The sequence below is a fragment of the Pygocentrus nattereri genome, chromosome 12 (genome assembly GCF_015220715.1).
Source record: "Pygocentrus nattereri isolate fPygNat1 chromosome 12, fPygNat1.pri, whole genome shotgun sequence".
Classification (NCBI taxonomy): domain Eukaryota; kingdom Metazoa; phylum Chordata; class Actinopteri; order Characiformes; family Serrasalmidae; genus Pygocentrus; species Pygocentrus nattereri.
The window spans coordinates 12660341-12679404 of NC_051222.1; the positions used below are offsets into that span (position 1 = coordinate 12660341).

Genomic DNA, 19064 nt, shown 5'->3' on the forward strand with positions numbered 1-19064 from the left:
GAGCTCCAGAGAGCGACCCATTCTTTCACAAATACTTGTAGAAGCAGTCTGCATGCCTAGGTACTTGGTTTTATACACCTGTGGCCATGGAAGTGATTGGAACACCTGAATTCTGTGATTTGGATGGCTAACTGAATACCTGCAGATTGCTGCTTGCAGCTACACTTTAAATGTAAATTTCTTTATAAACTGCATTATTTTGAAAACCTCTGTCCTCTGTCCTATAATATGCCTTACCAAAAAATTGTTCTAGAAGCTCATGATGGGTACACTTCTAGGAAGCAGCTTAAAGTTACTAAAATTATGTTAAAACAAAGTGAAGACACAGACAGATTGTTTGGTTCTGCTGCACTTATTATAAGCGTTAAGAATACCAAACTTTAAAATACCTGGTCAAGATAATTTTTGTCATAGCTCAAGAGTAATGCCCGAACCACACTATAAGATAATTAGTCGGATTTTGTGGCTAATTCATGTCTCCGGAGAATTGCAAAGGGTGTCTAATTTCAATTACCTCGTGCTGTGGGACGTGTATAAACCAACCTAAATCCCACTGATTTCAATCCAGCCATGACCAATTCGATTCTGAATTGTAGATATTTTAACACGTTTAATTAACTCAACATCCAGCAGCATCAGAAGGGGCTCCAGCTCTTTCATATGAAACTGTTGTCTTAACCAAAGAGAGCAGAGCTAAAGAGAGCCCAGATGAATAGAATGATTTAAAAATTATATTGTCTTTCATTTGCTGTTATCTACCACGTTTGACTGTTGATCAGGGTACTGATTTGTGAGCAAAATGCAAAATCTAAAAATGTGTGTTTTGTTCTGTGAAAAGAAAAAAAAAGTGTAGGGGCTTTTATGACTGAATAATGACCAAAAAAACAAACAAAAAAATGGAATCAGTCATGCCTGGTGTGTCTCATGCTTTCAGCATCAGCTATAATTAAAAAAACATCCAGTAGTCTGAGCAAAAACACTCACCTCAGAAGACTCTAGACTTGCTTAACAATCAACAGAAGAAACTAGACTTGCTTAACAATTCAACGCATTTCAAAAGGGTGTATGTAACATGGTGGAGATCAGACTAAATGTTAAATATTTTAACTTGTAAATTATTATACCCAGTGTGTGCAATGCCCCCTGAAATTCAGGGAGTCTCAAGTTTTCAAATTTTTGAACATGCTGTGATGTACAGGGTACATGTTTTTCAGAGGTTTCCTGAGGTACACTAGTGCTGTATGTTTAAATGGTTACCAACACCTCAAACAGAAGCTTGCAGAGAGTAGTTGAAGCAAACTAATCAATGACGACCTCCCCCATATGAATCTGTATTTTAGTGTTTATTTTTCCCTAATCTTTATCATGATGTCATAAGTATTTTTAGGGATCCCACAGAATTCTGATTTTGAGACGTTCGCAGAGGCCAGGGAGTTAATTAGAATACCAAACACCCTCCCATATTTCCCACTCTGATTACACCACTGTCCACACAGTCCAAACCTAGGACTGGACGATGTGATTTTACAAAATATATATTCTGATGTAAGATTTTGACGACATTCATCATAATACAAGTTATGTTGTAAAAGACAAATATATGAAAGACTTTTGCAGATCATGCAGCATATTGCTGTTGGTGAAAAATACATTGTATCTACCAACATAAATAAATACAGTTGAGGGGAAACACCTTCACATTTTAGCTTAACTTAAATCTAAAAAGATCTTATGTCATGTCTAGAGGCCAGCAAGGCAAAGATGTAGCTTATACAATTGTAGCATGACAATGTGCATCATATTACCTAACACTTAATAGGTTTGGCAACTGTTGTTGAGGCCAAGTTCTCCAAAAAGGCAATGCATCACCTCTTCTGTTACAATTAGGTTCAACCCATTTACCTGTCATTACACACACCTGTTAACTTATTACTTATAATAGTAATGATGCAAGGAAATACCTTTTGTTCATGAATGATATTAAGATCAGGAATGTTAACAAGAACATTTGATAAATATGGAGTTGTATATCCATACATCCCTACGGATATACAGTAATATTACTGTATATCCATAGGGATGCATTAGGGACAGGGCTACAGATTTACAGACAAACACATATGCACACATGCTCGCACACACACAGAGCGGATTTTAATGTGCATTTGTTATTTGTTACAAACAAAATTAGTTGATAAAGCACCCTTTAAGTTTATAACAACCTATCATAAATCACTTTAAAATGTACCCAACATCCTGTACAAAGAAATGGCACGCAGTGTTATCACACTTGTTTTATACTTTTTCCTTGTTTTAAGCCTTCTTTTTTCTTCTCTTTTTAAAACAATTGCATAGAAGATTAAAAACCAGTTTTTTTCAATAATAAAACAATTCTATAGTCATAAGAAACTACTGAATTCTATCATCTGGAACCATGATCCTTCAGAAAAATAGATTTTATTGATTTCACATTGTAAACATATCCTGTCCAGCTGTTTTCACTACAAAAGCATGCACTGAAGACTTTTCAAGTCTCAACCCTGCTCTGCTGTGCTGTCAATACATTGACCAACGACTCCATGGCATATCCGATGTTATTCACCATATGGAAGAGACTTTCCATTTTATTCCCTGAAGAAAACAACAAAAAACAACAAAGACTAATGTCAGCAAAACATTTGAAAAGACTAAAAATGGTCAAGTTTATGTGTGGTATAACTGTCACCTGTCAGTTGAATCATTTCAAACTTGAAAGAATTAACTTTTTTCTAAACGTATTCTGAACATCTCAATATTATTTAAATATGCATTATTTACAATATTTTATATTTACAAGAGTGAACTCAAATGCACCGTGCTCCAACAAAGCTGCTAGATGGCATACATACAAAAACGTTCCCCATACCAATGTCTACATGACATAAGGTCACATAAAAAACCCAGGTTTAGTAACATCAAATCATAATGAATTGATTAATTGTGCTCAAACAGTTCAAATGAGCATTACCTATAAATTGCATATATATATATATATATATATATATATATATATATATATATATATATATATATATATATATATATATATATATATATATATTTTACACACACACACACAGCTCAAAAAAATAAAGGGAACACCAACAACACAATATAACTCCAACTATATCAAACTTGTGTGAAATCAAACTGTCCACTTTGGAAGCAACACTGATTGACAATGAATTTCACATGCAAATGGAATAGACAACAGGTGGAAATTATTGGCAATTAGCAAGACTCAATAAAGGAGTGGTTCTGCAGGTAGGGACTACAGACCACTTCTCAGTACCTATGCTTTCTGGCTGATGTTTTGGTCACTTTTGAATATTGGTGGTGCTCCACAGCCCAACACCGTGCAGGATGCTTGGCATTTGCTAGAGATCACCAGGATTGGCAAATTCGCCACTGGCGCCCTGTGCTCTTCACAGATGAAAGCAGGTTCACACTGAGCACGTGACAGAGTCTGGAGATGCCATGGAGAGCGATCTGCTGCCTGCAACATCCTTCAACATGACCGGTTTGGCAGTGGGTCAGTAATGGTGTGGGGTGGCATTTCTTTGGAGGGCCGCACAGCTCTCCATGTGCTCGCCAGAGGTAGCCTGACTGCCATTAGATGAGATCCTCAGACCCCTTGTGAGACTATATGCTGGTACGGTTGGCCCTGGGTTCCTCCTAATGCAGGACAATGCTAGACTTCATGTGGCTGGAGTGTGTCAGCAGTTCCTGCAAGATGAAGGCATTGAAGCTATGGACTGGCCTGCCCGTTCCCCAGACCTGAATCCGATTGAGCACATCTGGGACATCATGTTTTGCTCCATCCACCAACGCCACGTTGCACCACAGACTGTCCAGGAGTTGGCCTCATCAGGAGCGTGCCCAGGCGTTGTAGGGAGGTCGTACAGGCACGTGGAGGCCACACACACAATACTGAGCCTCATTTTGACTTGTTTTAAGGACATTACATCAAAGTTGGATTAGCCTGTAGTGTGTTTTTAATTTTGTGTGTGACTCCAAATCCAGGCCTCCAATGGTTAATGAATTTGATTTCCATTGATGATATTTGTGTGATTTTGTTGTCAGCACATTCAACTTTGTACAGAACAAAGTATTCAATGAGAATATTTCATTCATTCAGATCTAGGATGTTATTTGAGTGTTCCCTTTATTTTTTTGAGCAATATATATATATATATCCATCCATCCATCCATCCATCCATCCATCATCTTCCGCTTCTCCGGGGTTCGGGTCGCGGGGGCAGCATCCTGAGCAATGAAGCCCAGACCTCCCTTTCCCCAGCCACTTCCACTAGCTCCCTGGGCGGGATTCCGAGGCGCTCCCAGGCCAGCTGGGCGATATAGTCACGCCAGCGTCTCCTGGGTCTTCCCCGGAGTCTCCTCCCCGGTGGACTTGCCTGTGACACCTCCCAAGGGAGGCGTCCAGGAGGCATCCTAACAAGATGCCAGAACTACCTCAGCTGGCTCCTCTCGACATGAAGAAGCAGCGGCTCAACTAAGTCCCTCCCGGATGACTGAACTTCTCACTCTATCTCTAAGGGAGAGTCCAGACACCCTGTGGAGGAAACTCATTTCGGCCGCTTGTATTCGCGATCTCGTTCTTTCGGTCATTACCCAAAGCTCATGACCATAGGTGAGGGTGGGAACGTAAATCGACCAGTAAATCGAGAGCCTTGCCTTATGGCTCAGCTCTTTCTTTACCACAACAGACCGGTAAAGAGCCCGCATCACAGCTGACCCAGCACCAATCCGCCTGTCAATCTCCCGCTCCCTTGTACCATCACTCGTGAACAAGACCCCGAGATACTTAAACTCCTCCACTTGAGGCAAGAGCTCATCCCCGACCCAGAGAGGGCTCTCCACCCTTTCCCGCGTGAGAACCATGGCCTCGGATTTGGAGGTACTGATCCTCATCCCGGCCGCTTCACACTCGGCTGCAAACCGATCCAGTGAAAGCTGAAGTTCACGGCCTGATGTCCCCAATAGGACCACATCATCCGCAAACAGCAGAGATGTGACCCTGAGGTCACCAAACCGGACACCCTCCATCCCCTGACTGCGCCTAGAAATTCTATCCATAAAAATTATGAATAGAATCGGTGACAAAGGGCAGTCCAACTCTCACTGGGAAAAAGTCTGACTTACTGCCGGCCATGCGAACCAAACTCCTGCTTTGTTTGTACAGGGCCTGAATGGCTCATAGCAAAGAGCCATGTACCCCGTACTCCCGAAGCACCTCCCACAGAATACCCCGGAGAACACAGTCGAATGCCTTCTCCAAATCCACAAAGCACATGTGGACTGGTTGGGCAAACTCCCATGAACCCTCCAGAATCCTGGAGAGGGTAAAGAGTTGGTCCAGTGTTCCACGACCAGGGCGGAACCCGCACTGCTCCTCCTGGATCCGAGGTTCGACTATAAGCCGGACTCTCTTCTCCAGTACCCTTGCATAGACCTTACCAGGGAGGCTGAGGAGTGCGATTCCCCTGTAGTTGGAACACACCCTCTGGTCCCCCTTTTTAAAAAGAGGCACCACCACCCCAGTCTGCCAATCCAGTGGCACCACCCCCAATGTCCACGCAATGTTGAAAAGGCGTGTCAGCCAAGACAGCCCCACAACATCCAGAGCCTTGAGGAACTCGGGACGGATCTCATCCACCCCTGCAGCCCTGCCGCCAAGGAGCTTTTTAACTACCTTAGCGACTTCGGCCTCAGTAATGGACAAGCCTATTCCCGTGTCCCCAGACTCTGCCTCCTCACTGGAGAACGTGTTGGTGGGATTGAGAAGGTCCTCAAAGTATTCCTTCCACCGCCCAATGACGTCTTCAGTCGAAGTCAGCAGCACACCATCTCCACTATATACAGTGCTAGTGGCACACTGCTTTCCCCTTCTGACGGTTTGCCAGAATCTTTTCGGAGCCAACTTAAAGTCACTTTCCAAGGCCTCACCAAACTCTTCCCACACCTGGGTTTTTGCCTTGGCAATGACTGAAGCCGCAGATCGCTTCGATACCTGCCAGCTGCCTCTGGTGTCCTACAGGCCAACCATGTCCGGTAGGACTCCTTCTTCAGCTTGACGGCATCTCTCACCTGGGGTGTCCACCACCGGGTTCGAGGATTACCGCCCCGACAGGCATCAACTACCTTGCGACCACAGCTACAGTCAGCCGCTTCAACAATGGAGGAGCGGAACATGGCCCATTCTGAGTCAATGTCCCCCACCTCCCCCGATATCTGGTCAAAGTTCTGACGGAGGTGTGAGTTGAAGATCAATCTGACAGGTTCTTCTGCCAGATGTTCCCAGGAAACCCTCACTATACGTTTGGGTTTGCCTGGTCTGACTGGCATCTTCCCCCACCACCTGATCCAACTCACCACCAGGTGGTGATCAGTTGACAGCTCAGCTCCTCTCTTTACCCGAGTGTCCAGTACACATGGCCGCAAGTCCGCTGACACGACAACAAAGTCAATCATTGAACTGCGGCCTAGGGTGTCCTGGTGCCATGTGCACTTATGGACATCCTTGTGTTCAAACATGGTGTTCGTTATGGACAAACTGTGGTTTGCACAGACGTCCAAAAACTGAACACCACTCGGGTTCAGATCAGAGAGGCCATTCCTCCCAATCACACCCCTCCAGGTCTTACTGTCATTGCCCATGTGAGCGTTGAAGTCCCCCAGTAGGACAATCGAGTCTCCAGGAGGAGCACTTTCAAGCACCCCTTCCAAGGACTCTATGAAGGCTGGGTATTCTGAACTGCTGTTCGGTGCATAAGCACAGACAAACAGTCAGGACCTGTTCCCCAACCCGAAGGCGTAGGGAAGCTACCCTCTCGTCCACTGGGGAAAACCCCAACATACAGGCGCCGAGTCGAGGGGCTATGAGAAAGCCCACACCTGCCCGCCGCCTCTCACCATGGGCAACTCCAGAGAAGAAAAAAGTCCAGCCCCTCTCAAGGAGATTGGACCCAGAGCCCAAGCTGTGTGTTGAGGTGAGCCCGACTATATCTAGCCGGTATCTCTCAACCTCGCGCACCAACTCAGGCTCCTTCCCCGCCAGTGAGGTAACGTTCCAAGTTCCAAAAGCCAGTTTCAGCAACCGAGGATCAGAACGCCAAGGCCCATGCCTTCGGACGCTGCCCAATCCACAATGCACCGCACCCCTACTACTGCCCCTCCCATCGGTGGGACACACACCTCAAAAAAATAAAGGGAACACTAAAATAACAGAAGAAACCCAGGGCCCACTGCACCAACATATAGTCTCACAATGAGTTTGAGGATCTCATCCCGATACCTAATGGCACTCAGGGTACCTCTGGCTAGCACATGGAGGCCCTCCAAAGAAATGCCTTCCCACACCATTACTGACCCAAACCGGTCATGCTGGTGGATGTTGCAGGCAGCAGATCGCTCTCCACTGTGTCTCCAGACTTGGTCATGTCTGTGTGAACCTGCTTTCATCTGTGTAGAGCACAGGGCGCCAATGGCGAATCTGCCTATCTCGGTGTTCTCTGGCAAATGCCAATCGCCCTGCACGTTATTGGGCTGTAAGCATAAGCCTCACTTGTGGACGTCAGGCCCTCATACCACCCTCATGGACTTTGTTCCTGACTATCTGAGCAGAAACATGTATATTAGTGGCCTGCTGAAGGTCATTTTGCAGGGCTGTGCCACTGTTCCTCCTGTTCCTCCTTGCACAAAGGAGGTGGTAGCAGTCCTGTTGCTGGGTTGTTGCCCTCCTACGGCCCCCTCCACGTCTCCTGGTATCTACTCCATGCTCTGGACACTGTGCTGACAGACACAGCAAACCTTCTTGCCACAGCTCGCATTGATGTGCCAGAGAGCATTGACAAAATGCAAAAGTGACCAAAACATCAGCCAGAAAGGATGATAACAGAGAAATGGTCTGTGGTCACCACCTGCAGAACCACTCCTTTATAGGGGTTATCTTGCTAATTGCCTCTCATTTGTACCTGTTGTCTGTTCCATTTGCACAACAGCAGGTGAAATTGATTTTCAATCAGTGTTGTTTCCTAACTGGACAGGTGATTGACTTGGAGTTATTGTGTTGTTTAAGTGTTCCCTTTATTTATTTTTTTTGAGCTTTTTTGAGAATTGTTTATTCATTCAGCAGGGTCAAACAGTGCAACAGAGCAAAACAATATGTAAAGCAAAACCGTGAAGAGAGCAGAATATTAGTTCCTGTATAGCAGCACTGTCATTGCATACTAACCTTTTATGGTTTTAGCTGTCCACCTCCTTACATAAAGAGAAAGAAAAACAGAAAAGAGGAAAAAGAAAACTTTAATTCCATCTTGGTATGTTTCTCTTGCAAACATGGCAGGAAAATGACATTACATGCATGTCAATATGGGGAAAAAAAAATCAAGTTTATTGATGAACTACTGAACATGCTACAAAATATGTTCTTAGTTCTCTCAAACCTCTTTTTAAGCGTTGTGGCCATATCTTAAAACAATGTTTTCACTAATTAGTCTGTCAAGGGTGATGGGCAAAAATCAGAAGAAATACAAAAAAGCACGCTTAGGTCCTTTAGTGTATGCTGGCCTCTCCTACAGGCGTCTTCTACCAGTTCCTTATTGCTGTATTTTTCAATCCTCTCCACCTTAGTGTGCTGGGGCAATGGCATGAATCCTGCTGATGTCAGTAAGATGAAGGACATTCAATAAACATCTGGCCATCTTACATAATGACTTACCACTTCATGGCTTGGTTAAATAGAGGCAAACCTTCACCTTCAGAACAGACTTATTCAACCGTGCTGTCTATTAAAAAGTTCTAGTGTAGATATAGTGTGGGTAACACCTTTGCCTTCTACGCTGTAGACTGGGGAACGTTCAATCCCCGCTTGGGCAAACACCCTACACTATACCAATAAGAGTTCTTGGGCAAGACTCCTAACACTACCTTCACCTACCTGTGTAAAATTATCAAATTGTAAGTCACTCTGGATAAGAGCGTCAGCTAAATGCCATAATTGAAATTAAATTAAATGTAAGGTAATCCCAAACCATGGCCAACATGGCTCACATTTTTAAATCTCATTAAAGGCTATAAACCATATCTGTGAAGATTCACTTGAATAAAAGCACACCCTTGTATTCACAGTGTTAATGTCTTGTAAGAATTCTTTAAATTAGAAGATAGTTTGTTATCTTGCTGTAGCTTGTGTACTACTATAGCTAGACAATGACATAAAAATGAAAAATGATGGCTGTGAATTTAGACTTTAAATACTGTCAGTATCTTATGCATACAACATATGCAAGAGCTCCCTGCATCGACCATTTCTGTCACAAAAGTTCGTAAGCTACTGACTCAATGCATGGAATAATAATTAAGTTGGCTTGGAAAAGTAAAATGTTTCTCATGCCAGTTTTTGAGCTAGAACCATGAAACTTTGCAGGACCGTAGGACCTATACTTAATTAGATCGTTTGTGCTTTTCTGAGCGATCTGACGTACGGTTTTCGAACAAATTAATGCTCAAAGATGATATTTTCCCAAAGGAAATTAATGAGCGGAATGTTCAGGAGATTGAAATTAACTGCCACAAGTGATGTCATAATGATCATCACACACACACACAGTCTCACAGCAGTATTAGCACAAATAATGAATTTAAGGTGGAACTGCTTTTAAGGTGGAATTATACCATAAATTCAGTAGCACTGAATTTAAGGTAGCAAAGAATGTAAGGTGGAACTTCAATTAATATAGCATTAAATTTAAGGTGTAACTGCAATTAAAAGCGCAAAATTTAAGGTGGCACAGAATTTAAAACTAATTCCCTCTCCCTGCTTTTTTCCGAGTATACAATCACCCACATGTCCGGCCGGACAGTGAAGGACGACTGACTGTCGAGCCCTCCTGCTACCCACTTCAGACCAGTTGCCCACACCCCAGCTACTGCCATCTACCTTGGACTAGCTGCCCACCCTACACTGATGTTTTCATAGACATAGCTATTACTACTAATAATACTGCTATTAATATTAGTAGTATAATCTCTTGTAGGTAGTTTGACCAGAGGAGGATGGGTCCCTCCCTGGTGAGCCTGGTTCCTCCCAAGGTTTCTTCCTCAGTTCTGAGGGACTTTTTCCTTGCCACTGTTGCCCCTGGCTTGCCTGCTGGGTTTTTTTTTTTTTTTTTTTTTACATTTTTTACATTCTTGTTAAAACTTTGTCTTTTCTGGAATTCTGTGAAGCTGCTTTGTGACTACATCTGTTGTAAAAAGTGCTATACAAATACATTTGATTTGATTTGATGATTGAGGTGGAACTTCAATTAACATCACAATATAATTAAGGTGGCACAGAATTTATGGTGGAACTCTCTTTAAGGTAGCACTAAAATTAAGTTGGCACAGAATTTTAGAACATTTATGGAAGCAACATTTTAGAATTACCATCAACCTTGGATACTACAGCATCTGCCTAGCAATAATTTAGCAACATTTTAACAACCATCAGTTTAACACCGCCAGTCTTCCACAATTTTAATGTTTTATTGTTTTTAGATGGCTTTTTTCCAAGTCAACTTAAAGTTCATTCATGACTTTCCTTTTCTAGTTAAAATATGTTATTGGTAATCATTACATTGTGTGCAAGACAAACAGCTGATGGGTCAGTGAAAGAAATGTAAGTATTTAGATATATGCAGGTTCCCTGCATTTCAACATTGCAAAAGGTCTGCAAAGTCGAACACACGTAGTACCTTTCTGAGCAGTTTCATAGTTGATTATATCATTTCTACACTGCTGATGCTGTTTTAGACTTCTGTAGCTACTACTGGTAAGTACATACATTTTTGTGAAGATTTTGAGTTTGGATTATTATTTAAGTTCTATTCAGACAGGATTAGTTTGAGGAGGTTGGGAAATATAATTATTACCAGGGTTTTTTAGTGTCTGCCATATTTTTAGTATCTGCCATATCATTTTTTAAGTGTCTGCCATATAACATTCACTCCATGTTAGGGAAAATGCATTTTAACTTTTATGAAACAAGCTCTAAAATTAACTATTTGCATTTATGGCATTTGGCACAGGTGTTTGTGCGTGTGTGAGAAAGTGCAACACACAGAGTAGAACAGGCAGTCCCAACAAAGTAGGTTTCTTCTCCGTCTAGATGTTCAAAAAGTTCCATAACACTGTTGTACATGTTACACTTGTACCAGTGCAACACTCACAAACATGAAACTACCATGCCAGGTGTCACTGTTGTCTTGGGAATGATAAATCACACAAATAACACCTTTTCAGTGGGGCTCCTGTGGGAGTCCTGACCATTGTTGAGGGCTAAATAATTTTAAGGTAAAGGAGGGCTAAATAATTTAGCATAAAACACAGATGGACTACAATCTGTAACTGTAGAATTACAGCTCACCTACAGTACTGAGCAAAAGTCAGAGTCACATCTTCATTCATTTAATTTTTTAGTAACACAATTAAATACAAGTACACATTTTTCCAATGTCAGTTAAAAGCACAAAACATATTTAACATGAAATTACACAGAAGCCTCAACAACTGAAGACAATTTTAAAATTGTCAAGTGTTCTTTTGTTTTTGTTGTTCAGTGTTCTTTTCTTTTCATCACTTTTTTTTTAAAGCAATCTGCAGGAATACAATCAGATCAGTAACTCCTATTAACTCCTATTTTCATTTGATTTTCCCTTTCTTTAAGCAAGGAAATATATACCTAATGTCCTCAGAAATATCTCCTAAAAAATGAGTAATATTGTACTTAATGGTCATTTTGACTTTTACACAGTATTGCTATGTTATGTGGACCTGATACGGACAAAAAGGACAGAAGATACGAAGAGGTTTTAGCATTAAAATACTACATAACATGATAAAGCATTACAGAAATAAATCCGGCACCAACAATCATGCCACGATCAAAATCACAGAGATCACGTTTCCCCCATTCTGATGGTTGATGTGAACTTTACCTGAAGCTGCTGGTTTATATCTGCATGATTTTATGCCCTGCAGGCACACCATTGGTAGATAAGAAAATTGCATTAATATTGCAGATGTACAGGTTTTCTTAATAATGTGGCCAGTGAGTGTATGAACCCACACATACACAAACACACGCCACTATTAAAAAAAAAAAAAAGGAACCATTGCAAAGCATTCAACCAAGTATCTGAAGAACATTGAACAAGCAAACTATTTTTGTTAATTCCATTTCCAAATAAATTTAGAAGTATTTTTGAAAAGTGAAAGTATTAATTTTTCTCCATTAGGATTTTTTTTATACCTTTTTGTTTTGTCTTTGTGTTGTCAAAAACATCTTACCTTGGCTATGGGGAAAAGAATTATTAAGATGCTCAATCACTTCCTCTAGTCCAGTGCTTGCATCCTGGGAGGGACTGGGCAGCTCATCATCACCTAAAATGCATAATACACTCGTTATAATAAAACCAAAATGTAAGCAATGACTCAACGAGGTAATTGCTAGGCAAAGCCCCTTAAAGTAATCATCACAAGTAAAGGTCTGTGTAGGACCATTTTTCAATTCAGCTTTCGTCTGCTCCCACAAGATTTTATCCCACTCCTACAGAAATTCTGTACTGTCTGTTGTGTTTCATACAAAACAAGGTTTAACTGCCTTTCAGATGACTCCAACGTCTGATATTATAAGTCTTTTTCAACATTTCTGCTTGTTGTCTATTTCAACATACAGAAGAAAGGAGTTGATAGATAGGAGAAAATACAAGACATACATATAACCTGACTTACAGCCCTTAAAGTATTCTGCAGGAAATTTTGTCCTAGCAATGTATGAATCATTGGCACCAGACAGCAAGAGGCAGTAAATTTAGCAGAAACTGAGGAATAGTTTCACTGAAGCTAAGCATATACTTGCTCACAGTTTGACAAGAAAAAATAAATGTACTTACATAGCACTTTCTGAGATATGTGAGTTTATCTCTGTTCCTTTAAAAACCAACCCCAAAACCAGGGTTTCAATAATGGAAGCTCTGTACTGTTACCACAGACCTTCAGTAAACCAAAAAAAATGCTATGAAAAAATGTCTGCATTGTTTTCCAATTTGATGTTACAATGTAAATATGAGAAACTTTAAAGTGGAAAAAAAATTGCAAGGAAAATGGTGACAATGACACCTCTAGAAATGTTTATGAACAAAATCTAATTCATATACTTACTGTACCTTTTCTAAGCACTGTCTTTAGTAAGCAAAAACTAAAACTAATAACTTTCCACTTCACACAGGTATGAGGATATCAGAATCACACAAAATGAGTCACAAGACAAAAATGAATGAATCAGACAATATAAATAGTACTACTGCAGAAATAATTAAAAAGCTTCAGGTAACAGCTGTAGCGAACCTCACTGGCTTAGGGCCCAAAACTATTTTGGAATGTTTTGAGAAAATCTCTTATTTTAAGAAACATAGTTTAAATTGCAAAAGAATCATTCTAAGGAGTTGCATCTTAAAAACATCAAGTCTACAAAATTACAATTAGCTGACATCTCTTTGTCAATGAAAATAGAGCCTTTGGCAATGATCACCAGATGTGAAAAAGGAATCTAATACTCTGACGTTAAGTATCCTGGTCATTCAGTGATAGTGTGTGGCTGTTTTTCATGTAAAGTTAAAATTCATGGTATCACAAACATATTCAAATACCAGGAGATCAAAATCTCTGGGTATCTACCAGGAGACTAAAAATGGGGATGTGGCTGGATTGTAGAGGGGCAATGAGTCAAAGTACATCTCCAAAATGTTTACTGACCAAATAATTAAGCCTTTCCCAGAGAGATTCTGAATGAAGCTACCGTATATGTTCTCCATCCTGCTGCTATCTTGACAAAGAAACGGTATACATAGTACTAAATGCAGGGAAGCCAAAAACTAAGCAGTTAAATTTATTCAATAATCTTTCGATACCAAAAGTTTATTTTTTTTCAATAAAACTCTCAATATAAGATAAAGCTAATACAATTTTTTTCATAACCATTTTAAACTTTACCAGAGGTGGCAGTAATTCTAATTGACCTGAAAAACCTCCAACATAATTCTAATGTAACATCTTTTAATTATGAGATGGTTTCATGGCTTTCTTCCATAATATTACACGTTTTACATACAAATCAGCATAAAAAACATCAATCAAAAAACATCAAAACAATTAACAGACATAAGTGCAAATTCTTTCAGACAAGTGTACAACATGAAACAACTAAGCAGTTAACACCCTACCACATAAAAATACTGAGAAACACTAGCCAATTCAGCAGTCTTTGTGACCGAAGCTTTTGCATTTCACACCATAATAATGAACCCTCTTTTAAAGTTACATTTTTTCTTGCCAACTTGATCCAAAATTGAGATCAACTGGGCCTGGTCAGCATTTTTATACATGCCACAGAGCATGGTAGGATGTTACATGCTTAACTGTTTCATGCTGTACACTTGTCAGGAAGCACTTGCACCTCTTATGTTTCTCCTCTTATTTATTCAGGTTTTTTCTTTATTTCCTGTATAACATTTTAGATAATGACATTAGAACAGTACTGACTCTTTTAGCACATAGCCCCCCTTTTTGTAGAAACTAAGCAGTTTACATTTCTAAAATTTCATAAATTAACAAATAAAACTTCATTTAAAAAGTTCATAATTCATTAAGAACTTTTTGTTTGAGACCAGCCTGGGCTTTAAGCCATGTAATAAAATGAATGGTATAAAATGTCAATAATAGTACATTGGAGCAATTTAATTTGTACCATATCTTGTATTGTATTGGTGTTTGGACATAAATTGTTTAAACACCAATACAAAATGGCCTGTATTAGAAAACCACAGAAAACCAAACTGTGCTTTTACTGAGGACACCCTTGGCACAAACTATTTCTACATACTCTTGGAAAATATCAGTTCGTCATTGTACGGTTACTTTACTGTTACCCTGCATGCACACCGGCAATGAAATTTCTTGCAGTCACTCAGGCAGCCTTTAGATGATTTTCTTTGGCGCTTCAAAGCAAATGCAGGCAGGATATATTTATCAACTAACATCATGCAAGACAAAAACAAAGTGGATAACAAAAAGACAAATTCGTAAAACTTTATTTCTCAGTGTTTTTTCAATTTAACTAAATAACTTTGCCTCACTCAGATCGCTTGCTTCATGTTGAGTGTGGTTGGCTCTCGTTCCAAATGAATGACTTACAGCTGCCTTGTTGCTTTCACTGCCAGCGGTGTGCACTGAGGGTAAGTTTGTCTAAGATATAACATGGTTTGGCTTGCTGCATATAACTCATTCAGCTCACTGCACGTGTAGCTTGTTCATTAAAAGAAATTTAGATTTCTTCAGATTTAAGTTTTAAATAGTGTCGTAAGTTTCTAATATATAGGGAACCTTTTGAAATGCAAGAAATCAATTAACTTAAATCATATTTAACGGCTAACCCAAATATGAAGTTAAATTGTTAGGGAAATTTACCCATTGTCTCAGTGGTTTGGCTTGCGGCCACACGCAATGAGGCCAGGCTGGTGTCAGATCTCTGGGAGGCAGTGGAGGGAGAGGACAGTGCAGTGCCATTCAGCTTGGACTCAGTCTGTGGCTAGGACATAGGTAAAAAGGAACCAGACAAATTAGGCAAGGGAGTGGGCGCAGTGTTTAATATTTGGTACTTTTTTGCACTCTCATGCAACTGATATAATTTAGTGTGGTGTTGCTACATCATTGATTCTTCATATTCAATAGTTAAAACCTTAAGCATTAAGGGCTACTAAGTAACAGCAAGTTATAGTAAGTAGTTAGCAATGAGCCACTGAGTGCACTTTTAATAATAGTTTAGTCTGTTATGACCCAATAGCTTCCATAGGAGAAATTCCCCTAATAAACCCATACTTTAGGCCCACTTGCACATTCACTGTGAACTATTTTAAAAACTGCAGTACTTAAAAAATACAATTTTATCCAATAGACACATCATCTTTGTTTAATATTGTCAGTTTTGAGCCAAATAAATACAAACTTAATAACTAATAACTAAATAAAAAACAATGCAATGATTTGCAAATCTCATAGACCCATATTTTATTCACAATAGAACACGGAACACACATCAAGACACTGAAAGTGAGACACTACCATGGATTTTTCATTTCATAATTAGTCAAATTCTTTCAGCTGGTGAAAGGTCTGGACTGCAGGCAGGCCAGTTCAACACCTGGACTCTTCTACTGTGAAGCCATGCTGTAGTGATGGATGTAGTACGTGGTTTAGCATTGTCTTGCTGAAATATGCAAGGCTAGACTGTGTCTGGATGGGAGCATATGTTGTTCTAAAACCTCTATATATTGTTCAGCATTGATAGTGCCTTTCCGGATGATTTTCAACTGTGTGCTGATAACAAGCTGTATAGTCGCTCTCCTCTTCAGTCCACAGGACAAGGCATGTGTGGTTTCAAAAAACAAAAGAATTTCAAACTTTGATTCATCTGACCACAGAACAGTTTTTCCTTTTGTCTCAGTGCGTTTTAAATGAACTTTGGCCCAGAGAAGGCGGCAGTGTTTCTGTATAGTGCTGACTATATAGAAACATATATGGCTTCTTCTCTGCACAATCTGTAGTGTCCAAAGACAATGATTTTTGGAGGTGTTCCTAAGACCATGCAGTGATATTCAGTAAAGAATCATGCCTATTGTCAATGCAGTGCCGCCTGAGGGCCCAACGATCACAAGCATCCAATGTTGACCGTCGGCCTTGTCCCTTGTGTTCAGGGACTTCTCCAGATTCTCTGAATCTTTCAATGATATTAGGTACTGTAGATGGCTGGATATCAAAGTCTTCGCAGTTAAGGAACATTAAGGAACATTTTTCTGAATTTCTTCCGTACTTTATAGAGGCAGTTTTTTGCAGATTGGTGAACCTCTTCCAATCTTTGCATCTGAGAGTCTCTCTAAAATGATCTTTCACACCTAGTCATGTGAGTTAGTTAGCAAATTGCTCCTCTGGCTGTTTATTAGTGCCACTTATTTTTTCAGCCTTTTTTTGCCGCTGTCCCAACTTTTGAGATACGTTGCTGCCAAGTTCTAAAGGAGTTCATTTTTCATGAAATGGTAAAATGTCTCTTTGAACATCTGATATGTGTTCTATGTTCTGTTGTGAATAAAATGTGTCTGAGATTTGCAAATCATTGCATTCTGTTTTTATTGACATTTACTTGCAAAGTTGCGATGCTGTGTAAAATGTATTTTAGCTTGAGGTACCCATTTTCTTTATAGAAGTACTTCCTAAAACATGTCATCGGGAAAACAAAATATAGAGCCGAGTAAATTAATTAACTACATGCAGATCTATACAAACCAACCCCACTGTGAATATTTTAATATTGAGTACCTGCTGATACTGAACCCGATCTAAGATGTGTATTTTTGTAGATAATACATATATAAGACGCACCTGAAGTACATTAAAAACAATGCTAATTATGTAGTTTAAAATGCTAGTAAAATAAAAATTTTTAGGAGGTGCATAATTTATTTTTGTCTGTTTAGACAATATATAGACAATACAGAATATACAGGGGGAAAAATTATATATATATAATATATATAAAATAATCATTCTATTTGTATGTGTTTTAAATCATTAACTATGAGGGTTTTTTTGGCAACTATTATTACCAACTATTTACAAGGTGGGCACACGTTAACCATGATAACAGTTTTTGTTTGTGTACAATTACAAAAACTGCTTATATATGTCCGTTATGCTGTGGGTTTAATAAGCCTGAAAAGCTTAATATTTGCAAAAAATCTTAACATGTCAGAGTATGTAATCTGGTTCATTATATTTGTTAACCAGTTTCATTTTGCATTTTAATGATGGTTGGTTACAATTTAGCATGCCAATGCCATATACCACTTGGTAAGTGGTAGGCCCACATTATGTTTGAAGTTGTTGTGTAATAAACATGATTTGCACTAGGCTAGACTCCGTTTACAGCAATATCTACAGGTTTGTACAAACAAACATATGAATACCCAAATAACAAAATAATGTAATAAGTGGATAGAAGTAGTCTTAATCAGCTAAAAATTACTTTTCATCTTTTCTGTTTTTTTTTTTTAAATCGTACCATTTCTAAATAAATACTCGAAATGTGCTTATGTTAAAAAAAAAGTAGATCTTTCACAGGCCTGATAGTTTTCAGGCGCCACGTCGGAATTCCCGGCGTACCGACGTGTCTGCGAGAAAAAAAAAGGTTCACCTAGTGCAGGAGTCGGCAACCTTTTTGACTCAGAGAGCCATAAAAGCAAAATAATTGGAAATTTATTTCAGTGAGAGCCACATAATATATTAAAACGACGACATCTCACTCTAGCGAACGGGGGGTGGGGGGGCGGTGACAACGCCGCCGCCGACATGTTAGTCAAGCGAACCGAAACTAAATACCGGACGTTTGTGATATTCCGCCCGAACATTTTTTGAAGTCTCAAAAATAATATACGTTAAATTAATTATTTTCAAAAGCTGAGCCGCATCAGAGGGATCAAAGAGCTGCATGCGGCTCCGGAGCCGCGGGTTGCCGACCCCTGGCCTAGTGATCTGACCATAGAATCTGACACTTCTCTTGATCTGACATGCGCTGACATGCGCAGGTTTCACTGTAACCAACACCAAGGCCTAGCCTTCTAGCCATTAAGCCAACAGGGCGGGGCGGTTATTATAGTATTGTTATTGCCACCTGCTGACCGTTCTTGGTATGGCTGTAGTATCTGTAGTCTTCTATGCTATAGAAGCAATAAGGTATGTGACCAGTTAAAAACAGGTATGGATTCCTGAACAGGCCTGCTAGTCCCAAGAGTTCTGGTAATCTGCACAAGCTTCTGAAATATAGGCTTATATTGGGTTTGTTTATCTCATGTCTGAATGTTGTTCATGTATTTCAACAAAATTCAACACAATCTATCATTGAAGGGACTAAT

At 39.8% G+C, this 19064-nt stretch overlaps 1 protein-coding gene across 11 annotated transcripts in view; it reads right to left on the bottom strand.

The window, feature by feature from the left end:
* Positions 1-2123: 2123 nt before the first annotated feature.
* dmd (dystrophin) overlaps positions 2124-19064 on the bottom strand; it is a 177924-nt gene continuing 160983 nt past the window's right edge. For 6 of the 11 annotated variants that reach the window (XM_017717727.2, XM_017717726.2, XM_037543614.1 and 3 more), the window contains 4 exons: positions 15568-15688; positions 12391-12483; positions 8294-8319; positions 2124-2631 (listed from right to left, as the gene is read on the bottom strand). In XM_017717727.2, coding sequence (XP_017573216.1) covers positions 8297-8319; positions 12391-12483; positions 15568-15688 — 237 coding nt within the window. In that variant the 3' untranslated portion in view covers positions 2124-2631; positions 8294-8296. The remainder of the gene's footprint in view (positions 2632-8293; positions 8320-12390; positions 12484-15567; positions 15689-19064) is intronic. The other 5 variants (XM_017717729.2, XM_017717728.2, XM_037543617.1 and 2 more) reach the window with 3 other exon arrangements.